General features: G+C 33.2%; 4 protein-coding genes and 1 long non-coding RNA gene across 6 annotated transcripts; all 5 read right to left on the bottom strand.

Annotated features, from left to right (window-relative positions):
- Nucleotides 1-2,354: 2,354 nt before the first annotated feature.
- Nucleotides 2,355-3,372, bottom strand: LOC17891505. Of its 2 annotated transcripts, none has more exons than XR_002834732.1 (3): nt 3,109-3,372; nt 2,921-3,013; nt 2,355-2,734 (listed from the first exon to the last, which is right to left on the bottom strand). It is a non-coding gene; the product is annotated as an uncharacterized LOC17891505 (long non-coding RNA). The 2 variants fall into 2 exon arrangements; XR_002834731.1 differs by having other exon boundaries at nt 2,355-2,620.
- Nucleotides 3,373-4,124: 752 nt separating this feature from the next.
- On the bottom strand, nt 4,125-5,175 carry LOC17892894 (cysteine-rich repeat secretory protein 26). The gene is made up of 2 exons (XM_006299131.2): nt 4,831-5,175; nt 4,125-4,637 (listed from the first exon to the last, which is right to left on the bottom strand). The coding sequence occupies exons 1-2, from the start codon at nt 5,173-5,175 to the stop codon at nt 4,191-4,193; spliced, it is 792 nt and encodes a 263-aa protein (XP_006299193.1). The 3' UTR covers nt 4,125-4,190.
- A 1,091-nt stretch (nt 5,176-6,266) lies between these two features.
- Nucleotides 6,267-7,130, bottom strand: LOC17893731 (putative cysteine-rich repeat secretory protein 25). Its single transcript, XM_006299266.1, has 2 exons — nt 6,798-7,130; nt 6,267-6,713 (listed from the first exon to the last, which is right to left on the bottom strand). Exons 1-2 carry the CDS (start codon nt 7,128-7,130, stop codon nt 6,267-6,269), a joined length of 780 nt encoding a protein of 259 aa, XP_006299328.1.
- Nucleotides 7,131-8,113: 983 nt separating this feature from the next.
- LOC17892953 (putative cysteine-rich repeat secretory protein 23) lies at nt 8,114-9,137 on the bottom strand. Its single transcript, XM_006299594.2, is given in 4 exon segments — nt 8,114-8,449; nt 8,451-8,503; nt 8,506-8,569; nt 8,811-9,137. Coding segments are annotated over 4 exon segments (780 nt in total).
- Nucleotides 9,138-10,063: 926 nt separating this feature from the next.
- LOC17891317 (putative cysteine-rich repeat secretory protein 22) lies at nt 10,064-11,293 on the bottom strand. Its single transcript, XM_006299249.1, has 2 exons — nt 10,943-11,293; nt 10,064-10,549 (listed from the first exon to the last, which is right to left on the bottom strand). The coding sequence occupies exons 1-2, from the start codon at nt 11,291-11,293 to the stop codon at nt 10,064-10,066; spliced, it is 837 nt and encodes a 278-aa protein (XP_006299311.1).
- Between the last annotated feature and the right edge of the window lie 425 nt (nt 11,294-11,718).

The raw sequence follows: 11,718 nt of genomic DNA, 5'->3' as shown, positions 1-11,718 counted from the left end.
ATTAAAAAAAAAAATACGTCCCTAATATTTACGGTCTTATATATCATATTTAGATCTATATCTATTTTCATTTCAAATAAAAATAAAATTAATAATTTGGCAACATATAAGTAGTTTATGAAAATATTTAAGAACAAAATATTAAATAAAATAAAATAGTAAAAGTAATTGTTTTATTGATATATGAATTAAATAGAAACAGAAGATAAATAAATTCTTGTATTAATAACTGAAATTTCTTTTTTAATAAATAATAAGTTTTTAAAAAAAAAATGAAATGAATGGATACTTCAACTCTACCTCATAGAATTTTCCATGATGTTGCATAATCTTTTGAGTTAGCAATTTTACAAAGGACATAACTCAAATTCGTAATTCAAGCATAACACATTGTAACTCAAACTCAACTTCAAAAAAATTAGTTTTATTGATGTACTGAGTTTGCTGTAGAAAGATGAATTAGTTATAAAGAATATCTATCAAAAATTTAAAATAATTAGTTATAAACAATAATAACATTTTTCAAACAGAATAAAAAAAAAAAATTAATTAAATGATATTGTTTAAAAAATGAAATTGTAACGTAAAAAAAAACTAGTGATGTACATTTGTGTACGCTTCAACAATGAATAATAGTGGGAACAAACTTTTTTATTTTATTATTGGAACAACTTTTGTTTGAAAGAGTCAATTAAAAAAAAAGAAAATTTTAGAAATGTTTTGGACCAAAGTGGTATACGTAGCTTCGCATAAAAATAGATATAAAAATAAAAAAATGTAAGAAAATGAAAAGAAATAAAAAGGGGCGGATTGCGAAACTAACTCTTAAATTGTTGTTTATTACTGATTTGGATGGGAGAGAAACAATATGAAAAATGGCTGTTTTGTCCTTCTGAACCAGTTGCAGGAATAAACGTAATTACGGTCGATGCCATTAAAAAGAAATTCCACGTCGGAGAGAGAGAGCATATTTTGGTGGAAAAAACTCACGCCAACCGATAAATCTACCAATTTAGTTATGGTAGACTTAAGGAGGATTATAGAGTTTTGTAGTAGAGAGTGTGATATTACACAGATTTGTAAGTTAGAGATACTTGTAGTGGTGGTAGATTGATTGAAATGACAGAGTTACCTAGTATAGTTACTTGTAATGGCGGTAGAGTTGGCTCAACTATAGAGTTATCAAATAGGGTAATGGACTAATGGTACTGGCGGTAGATTTAGGACCAAAAGATAGTTAGAGTTATGGGAGCGATATAGTTTCCTGACAGAGTTGATGATAGTGGCGGGAGAGTTAACAGGATGATAGAGTTAGACAGCAGACTTAACTGCAGTGGTGGTAGAATTATAGTGGCCAAAACAGTATTTGTGAGCTCTCACACTTGATGGTAGACTTGTCCACGTTATGGTAGATTTACTTGTAGTGATGATAGAGTTACGCTGACTAGAATAGCGTAAATTTGATAGAGTTAGTGCCTGATGATAGAGTTGTATATCGAATCTCTATCATCACAATACAAACTTGTACGGTGGAGTTAAGGAAAGAAAATTTGAACTAGGGTTTAGTTAGGGCGAACCATGAGGCAAAATTTGCCCCTTACAAATATTTTATATTACATTTAAAACCTAGCAATGACGACAGACTTACAATATTATTATAACTCTAGTATTGTTGTGATAGAGTTATGGTGTTGATTTAAGGCCAAGTAACTACACAACCCATCATGAATATGTACTAAGTATAAATTGAAAAATAAATGGCCATGGGGTGTTTGAGGCAATTTTCTGATGAACTAGATGGAGATAGAATTTTAGGTATGAGTCTCTGTAAAGATCTAATTGCAAAGAATTCATTGCAATTGATGGCTTGACATTCGAAGTTAATCTCCATGTGCAAAACTCTTTAGAATTTGGCTAAAATCAACCAGATTTATTGAAACTCCAAAAAAATTATGTGTTGAGTATTGATGTGTTTCTCAAGCAGGTGTGTAAATTGTAACATTTTTTTATTAAAGATGATATGGTTGTGTACATGTTAACGGAGATTTCTTATTATAATTGCAACCTTGAGATATTTATATATATTTGGTATGCATTTGACTATCTTCAGAATAAAATTAACTCTTTCATTATATATTGCCAATAATCTCATAACAAACCCCATAAATAAGATGGCTAGTTTTATTTGAATGAGTAGATAAATGCCACTAGCATTGTAATAAATCAGTAATAATTACTGTTATAGTTAAAATATAATACTATGATTAAGAATTGATTAGAAAAATATATCAAATTTTGAAAGTTGAATATATGAATAGCTGTGTAAATTGAATAAGAATTATATAGTAAAAAAATTCAAAATAAATTACTTTCCCCACTTTTTTAATTAAATAAAGAATGAATTCTTAATTACACTAGATTATAGATCAAACTCTATGTTTATTACAGCTTGCTTGTATCCATTTCTCCGCCACACTTGTTGCCAGTCTTGGCCATCTCTTTCATGCTCTTTAATGGCTGGCCTTATCTCATCGTACAGTGACAAGAGCCGTACTGCTGCGTTCTTCTTCACCTCCTGGGATATGATTCTCAATCGTCTCAGTCATAACATGCCTTTTTCCTAATCTCACATATTAAAACCAAAACCAAAGTAAAGTTTAGAGTTTCTTATTGAAAAGGATATGCATAGTGTCCTGCAATCACATTTTCCTAACTCTGTCACAGTAAGTTAGAGCTGAAATGAAAACACACAACAATTAATCAGTGACTGAAGTGCATAGTTTAAGGACAACAACAAGCAAGTCGAGTAAGCCAATAAACAGCCAAAAAAGTTTAGGACTCCTTGGGCAGATGGAAATAACTAATCAAGAAGAAAGAGGAATATAAAACTAGATTGTGATATCTAATGAACCAAACGTACCCATTTCCCCATAGCTTGGCTATATTCACCAGATTTGTCTTTCCTCTTTGAAACACTACTCATGTTCAAGTTGAACCTTGAATTTAATACTGCCTACACTCAAATCATTTGGAAACAAAGCAATAAAAAAACCAACAAAAACTCAGATTTTGAAGATTAAAACGAATCTAGTCAGAAATTTCTCTTACCGTTAATAAATGGCTTTTTCTAATGCCAAAAGAGAAGAGAAAAGTGGTGAAGGGTTGGGTACCAGTATCTTCATATAATCGAATCGAATTAAGAACCCAAATCTGGATAATTTCAAAAGAAGAAAAAAAAAAAAAGCAAGAACATACCTGGGAAGATTCTGAAAGTGAAAACGAAGCTGCTCTTCTTCTTCAGTCATCTCCACCATAGAAGGAGGCACCACACAAACCTCTCTCTTTTTTCTCGGCGGCTGAACTTTGAGAGCAAAGAATCATTTTTTTTTTTTGTATTGTAATTAGGTTTAGTTTTCTTTTCTTGGGTTTTAATATTATATTTAAATTTTTGTAAAGAAAAAATTATAATGGCAGTTATGTAATACAAAAAAAAACCATATGGCCTTTTGTCATTTACTTAAATTTTTGAGCTATTTTAGTTCTAACAAATTTTGAAGGGCTAGTCTAGTTATTAATACACATTTATGTGCTAGTTTCGTTATTTTTTCAATAAAAAGTCATAGTTGTGATAGAGTTATGGTGTTGATTTAAGGCCAAGTAACTATACAATCTATCGTGAATATGTACTAAGTAAAAAAAAAAAATAGTAATGGCAGTTACGTAATTAAAAAAAAACTATATGGGTTTTTGTCATTTACTTAAGTTTTTTAGCTAGTTTAGCCTACCAAATTTGGATGAGCTAGTCTAGTTATTAACACAGATTTACGTGCTAGTTTGGTTCTTTTTTCTAAAATAACATCAATAATTACAAGCCTAATATGTTCATCCGATGATGTCAAAAAGTGAAGTGATCTGCTTCTTGAACATGACCTTGGATTGAAACTATTACATTAATGCTAATAACAGCATACAATTTTGAATGTGTACGTTACAGACCACAAATAGAAACGTTAAAAGAATTCTCCAAACCATATTGCTTAAATTCTCTTGAGTTTTTTTATCTTTTCTTTCAAGAAAGAAATAAAATCAAACAAGTAGTTAACTAGGACGTGTATTATAAAAAAACTAACCACAAAGAGGAAAAGCTTTTTTATCCGCCCATTGTACTTATTTAAACATTTCACAATCTTTTACCTTCTAAGAAAAGGGTAAAGCTCATACCTAAAGCTACAACTCCTACCATAAACTCTACCTCCTGGTTTACGGTAGAAGAACTCTCCATACTTAGAAGCAATCCATTCTTGACAGGCATGGCAACCGTTCTGCCATAAGTCTTGCGTACACTGCACCATTGCATACATTTTATTTCTTCCAATCATCATCTCACCCACTGCATAAAATGGTCCCTTCCCGTCATTTTCCTTGCTATCCTTGGTGGCATCCAACATTAATTTGTGGAGGAGATCCCTCCTCTTATCTTCGAAGTGTTTCGGATCGTGAGTCACGTTGGTCGGGTTTGACATATAGTACATACTTTTGTAATGGATCCTCCCCTCAGTATCGACCGAAGAAATCTCCAAAAGACACTGCTCGTACCATATCGAAGCTCCTCTGTTTCCCGGACATCTCTCACGAAGCTGTCAAATATATACATTTATTAGACACCAGTCAAGAACAACATTGCATGGACTAATTCACATATAATAATTTAATTCACACATAATAATTCACATAGATATTTTATATAGTTACCGCTACAATTTAACCATGATTGCATGTATGTTTGCGCATTTATATTCATGTAATTATGTGACTGTGAAGTGAAATTACCCCCGAGAGAGCTATTTTGAGGCAGGAGTGGCACTTGGGCCCAAAGGAGTCACCCCGGCACTGGAGCAAAACGAAGACGATGTTAGGATCCTTGCTGACTTTGTAAGCCACAACATTGGAGGAGTAGGAGTAACCAAAGCTAAGATCGTGGTTAGATATGTTACGGAGAACTTGCTGAAGGTTCTTATCGAACACACTCCCCGCCCTGTATCTACCTTGGGTGTTGTTGCAATTGTGGTTCAAATACTCATTGGTAACATTCTGGGAAGAAACGTTGCGTAGAAGGAGAAGTTGTATGGTCACAACGACCAAGATAGGGACCGTACCTAAAATATTTGAAGACATTTTTTGGGTTTCTTGATATTTTCTGAAAGGTTACTTTTATTTATTTATTATGAAGTGAATCCTTGAGGATTTCGAATGTTACTTGATTATGAGGGATGTTGAATCTTAAGAGGAACTAATATATTTCATAATTTTATAATAATCAGGATTGGTGGAAGTTTTGACCTTATAACACATGTTTGTGTAAGAAAAGAAAGAGATGTTGGACGTTGAGACTTGGTATTTTCGCCGACAAAAGAGCGTCGATGAAATAGTCAAAGTTCGAATGTTTTTCCTATTTTAATCTCTTAGAGTCGCACGATACGTAGTTATGTAATGACAAGACTCTTTTTCTTAAAATAGATTGGATTCCAACAGAAAATACAAAGTCGTCATTTAAATCCTCAAACTTTGGGACTTGGAATGTATATTCTTGAGAAAATATATATAAAATTCTAAATAGATAGTTTGAGGAATTACAAACTAAACTATGAAAATTTGCATTTGGTATGAGAAATTCGTATTTGTATTTGTCAACAATCTAAAACATATATAGATTTATCTTCTTCTACAGTTGTACTTCTTTTTTAACATCTATACGTAGATTTATCATAAAATGAGAAATCAAAGAATTATTACAAGTTTTTTTTTTTTTTTTTTAAATTATTACAAGTTGATGATACGGAAATTGTACTTTTGATATTGTTGTTGGAATGTTGTATAAGTTGTAGATTTTTATCATTGACTGATATTTTTAGGTAATTATTCTTTCTTCATATAATGAATACTCTTCTTCTGTAATGAGTATTGTAATTAGTGACTAAAATATTTAAAGTGTTAACATCCAAATATGAGCGAATAACTTTCTAGCGGGTTTTTTCTTTATTTTTCTGAGTTAATAATTACAAACATACTAAAAAATATATCATTATTTTATATAAGCCGTAAAAGTAAAGCCCAATACCATTAAAATAAATTAAAAAAAATAGCATCTATTCCAAAAAAAACCCAAAATTATAGAAAATGAATCACATAAATTTTGATTTTATTTGCACAAAAAAACTCATTCAAAAACAGGAAATATACATCAATATATTGCTTCCATAAAAGGTCTAAGTTCTTACAAAAGGGTAAAGCTCGTATCTAAAGCCACAGCTGGGACTCAAAACTCTTCCTCCTTGTTTACCATTGCAGCATTTGGGAAGCTTTTCCATAATCCCATCCAAACACACACTACAATTAAATGCCGATAAGTCCTTTGTACATTGTACCATTGCATACAATTTCGTTGTTCCGAGATTTTCAGCACCCGCCGCATACAGGTAGTCTCTCCTGTATGGCAGTTCTTTTTTATTAATTGCTTTCTCCTTCAGCTCACAGAGGAGCTCCTTCGTGTTCTTGTTGAACGCTATTTTATTGCTGCTCACATCCTTCGCGTTGTACATGTAAAATATGTACCTATAATCGATTTCACCTAAGCTAAAGATCGAAGAAATGTCGAGAAGACAGTTGTCGTACCATATTATTCTCCCTTTGTTGTTCGGACATTTCCTACGGAGCTGTCATAATATATAGTCACAAAGTTTTATATATGTAATCATGTATAATAGCTAAATTGACAATACTGAAATGATCGATGTTACATCAGATAATGCGGTATTGATGCAAGAGCGGCATATGGATTCAGAGGCATCGGGCCGGCACTGGATCTTGGCATAGATATTAGTCGGACCATCACCACCCGCGCCGTTGACAAATCCGTAGCTTAGTTGGGTGGTCATAAAATTTACAAGACGTTTAACAGCTCCTTCGTACGAACTCCCCTTGGCTGTTCCTTCACTCTTGATGCATACGTGGTTTAGATACGCATTGGTCTCGTTTAGGGACAAAACACTGTGCATAAGAGGGAGTTGCATAGCTACCATGGCTAAGACGTAGACCGAAAGGAGAGATTTTGAGACAGAGGATGAAGACATTGTGTTCTATGTTGATAATTTGTCCGGAGAAGGCTATTTTTATTTCATTAGATCAATCTTAGAGTTGGAGTGTTTATATAAGACACTGATCAAGGGATCTCAGATACTTACAGAAAATGTGTTTAAAATTTATTTCATAATTATTAGAAAGAGTTGTACTATTTATGTTTATATGGTTACGTAACACAAAATCTGATTGCTCATTTCCGTTTCTTTTCAGGATAAATGTCTATAATCTAACGGACAGGAGAGATGAGTTCGGGGTTAAGACTTGGTATCTTCGGCGAGAGGAGAGGAGGACCAATGAAAAGTCAAAAAGTTAAAACTCTTTAAAATATAAAATTACTCAACGCTGAATTTCAGTATGTGAAGATTCAAATGTTCAAGGGTTTGTATGTTAATTCTAAATTATTATTTTTCCAAAAAACAAAATAAGAAAATTTCGTTTTAGAACAAAAACAACGCAACAAAATTGGTCTTATAATGCAATTAGTTTCATGGTACAATTATAATGCAATTAGTTCTGTATTATTGTGTACATAACTCATTGAGTAGAGAATTAAAATTGTAGTAAAAGAGTGGAGGATTTTGTGAATATTGAAGACAAGTGTGTATCCATTTGTTTCTTATATCCATATATAATAATACTCAATGGAACAAATCAAACAGGAACACAATGACAACATCAGCAGATGAAGGACAATTTTTGAACATGCTCATCAAGCTCGTTAAGGCTAAAAACATCACTACAAGATCGGAGTTTACACTGGTTATTCTCTTCTCGCCAGCTCTCTTACATATCATAGAAAGAAATGATTCAGGGACAGAGTTGCGGACTTAATCCAAACTTTGTGTGGGGTTATAATCCACTAAAGAGTGTGTTATACAATATAAATCACAAAGAGTAAATTACATTTAAAGGATATTTCTAAGTAAACAAGGTTATTCAAAAAATATATGCATATCATCAATTAGCCTCTACGTTAGATAGTTGTAAGTTTTACAAAGGGGTAAAGCTCATACCTAAAATTACAACTTGTACTTAAAAATCTGCATCCTTGTTTACCGTTGCAGCATTTGGGAAGCTTCGCCAGAATCCAGTTCAAACACACACTACAGTTTTTAATGGATAAGTCTTGTGTACACTGCATCATTCCGTACAATTTCATCTTCCCGAAACTTTCCTCCCCTGTCGCATACAAGTAATTTTTCGTGTTTGGAACATTTTCTTTACTACTTGCTTTATCCTTCAGCGTATAGAGGAGAGCCCTCCTCTTCTCGTTGAATGACTTTGTATCACCGCTCACATCCTTTGAGTTTGAAATATAGAAATTGTTCTGGTAATCTATTTCTCCATAGGTACGAGACGTTAATATTGTGAGAACACAGTTGTCGTACCATATTATTTTTCCTCTGTTCTTCGGACATCTCCTACTTATCTGTCATATATACACAATCAAGATCAAGAACTGTTGGTTTCTTTGATACTATATACATATGGTCTTTTTTGGTACTATATATCGCGTTAAAATGCCAGTCAATATTATCTCAATCAGACCATCCCAATATAGTATCAGGATGCTAAGATGTAACCAAAACTAGTGTACGTACATGTGTGCGTGCTTTATATATGTAAGTGCGTGACATATGACTGATATATATAAAATCAAATGACGTTACCCCAGAAAAGGCGGTGTCAAGGCAAGAGCGGCACGTGGATGTGGAGGAGTCCCCCCGGCACTGGAGCTTTATGTAGGGGGCATAGTCACCACTAAAGACGACAACGTTGCCTAAAACTGAGATAGAGATAATTTGGATGAGATTATTAAGGTCTCTCTCGTATTTACTACCTGACTTGTATGTCCCTTGACGATTAAGGCATATGTGGTGTAGATATTCATTTGTCTGGTTTAGAGACAAAACACTCTCAACAAAAGAGAGTTGCATGGCCACCACAGCCAAGATAGGGATCGAAAAGAGGTGTTTCGATACAAAGGATGAATACATTCTTTTTTAGGTTTTGTTTTGTTTACTAGATGGAGGAGTTTGCTTTGTAATATATATTGTGAAGAAGTCGGGAAGCTTATATAGAAGTTCGATGAAATCGGATACTTAGCGGCAATGTATTTTTAAAATTTTATTTGATAACTAATAGAAGAGATTATTGATTTCTTAATTTGATTGCTTATTTCAGTGCTTAGCATGAACGTTTATTGTCGGTAATGGATACGAGAGAGAGAAGTTGGGGGGGGCTTAAGACTTGGTATTTGCGGCGAGGGGAGAGGAGGACCAGTGAAAAAGTCAAAGTTATATTTCCTAATGATCGTATAATATGGTCATTGTCAAGAAGTACATGTATATCTCTCAAGCGAAAAAAATTTAATCACCTTTCTATAACTCTTGCACAATATTCATAACATGTAGTTTACTATACTTTCTATATAGAAAATGATTGATCGGGAAAGATTGTGTAAAGCCACTCGTAAATGTGGAACAAATAAACCTTGCAATATTATCTTTGAAAAAGAATGTGTCTTGACTCGAGAAAACATGGATTTCTCACTTGCTACTGATTTGCAAATCAAGATTAACGACCAAACACACAAAAATCATAGTGAAGTGGTGTTAGTTATCTTCTTGCCTACGAGTTGATTATAATGAATAACACTGGATTAGATTTAATTGACCAAAACTAGTTAGCTGAGAAGAAAAAATCAATAGCTACATGTTTTTTTGAAGGATTTTTTTTATATTCGATGAAGGCTGTAGAAATTGTACACTCGGTCCACATTTATTTTACCATTAAGTAGCATAAAGAAGTACTGTGTTATATAAAACAAAGCACAGAGGGTACTATAACTTTCAATTCGCGCAAAACACGTTATCGGACAAAATAGACAAAATATACATGTGGAGCTTCTCATCATATAGTCTCAATTCTTTACAAAAGGGTAAAGCTCATACCTAAAATTACAGCTCGTACTCAAAACTCTTCCTCCTTGTTTATTATTGCAGCATGTGGGAAGTTTCGCCATAATCCAGTTCAAACACACATTGCAATTTTTAATGGATAAATCCTTCGTACACTGCACCATTGCATACAACTTCATCTTGCCGAGACTTCCCTCCCCTGCCGCATACAACTTCTTCATTCTGATGAGCCTATTTTCCCCGTTTTGCGGTAAGTCTTGCTTGCCATTATTGTTTTCTTTACTAGTAGCTTTTTCTTTTAGCCTGTAGAGGAGAGCCCTTGAATTCTTGTTGAACGAATTTGTATCGCCATTCACATCATTCTCGTTGTACATATAGAAAGTATTCTGGTAATCAATCTTGCCTAAAGAGTTGATTGGAGAAATCTCGAGAAGACAGTTGTCGTACCATATTATTCCCCCTTTGTTGTTCGGACATTTACTACGAATCTGTCAAATTATATATAAATAGTTAAACCCAAACCAAGAATAATATTACACTAACCAATTAATATGTAAATAGTTTTTTTTGTTCAAGTGCTAAAATGCTAATCAGTATTATGATCTAAACCAAACCACCGTAGTAGAGTATCACAATCATCATGTAACTATTATGTGTATATATCGAGATGCAATTAAGTGTTATAAATAAAATTATTTCATTCATAACTAATCAGTGAGGTACTAGGGTCTATCCGATAAAAATTATCATCTCAAAAAAAATGTGTTAAGATCACACATAGAAAACTTGCAAGCCATATAACAAATTTATATGGAACATATATTACGAATTAGTATTGAGCTGAAAATCCATTAAAGTTAACAATTTTCCAATGACCTCACCTCGGAGAAGGCAGTGTCGAGGCAAGAGCGGCACTTGGACTCATTGGAGTCCCCCCGGCACTGGAGCTTTCCGAAAACTTTATTGGGAGCATCACCATTGGAGCCATGGACGAAACCATAGTTAGAAATTGAGATAGAGATAGCACGAATGACGCGGTTTAGGTTTTCCTCGTATGGACTCCCTGGTTTGTATGTCCCTTGACCGTTGATGCATGTATGGTGCAAATAAGCATTAGTTTGGTTCAGCGAATTGGTTTGATTCAGAGACATAACACTGTGTGAAAAGACTAATTGTATGGCAATCATGGCAAAGATCGAAACAAGGCGTTTTGTTACGGACGATGGAGACATAGTTTTGGAATTTTATATTTTTTGTCCCGAAATAGTCGATGTTTGTCTAAATAATTTGTGAAGGAGTTGAGAGATGTTTATAGGAGATTCAAGGGATTATGGATATTAAGTAGAGATGATTTTAATATATTTTTTTCTAATCATCTTTTTGGATATTTTTACAAAATAAAATAAAAGAAACGTTTTTAGTTTGTAATGGACAAGAGAGCGGAGTTAGGAGTTGAGACTTGGTATTTGTGGCGTGGGAAGAGGAGAACCGATGAAATAGTCAATGTTCGAAGGATTGTCAAAAAATATTGTTTTGTCGAAAAAGGTTCGTCTAATTTAAATACCCTAGGTCATCTCCAACGGTTATACTATGTTAGAGATGCTAAAAAAAAAAATTAATAATATTTTAATTATATTATTATGATTTAATTTTTTAA

This window comes from Capsella rubella, unplaced genomic scaffold (assembly GCF_000375325.1).
Source record: "Capsella rubella cultivar Monte Gargano unplaced genomic scaffold, Caprub1_0 scaffold_3, whole genome shotgun sequence".
Taxonomy (NCBI): Eukaryota; Viridiplantae; Streptophyta; class Magnoliopsida; order Brassicales; family Brassicaceae; genus Capsella; species Capsella rubella.
This window is presented reverse-complemented; position numbering and strand designations above follow the sequence as displayed.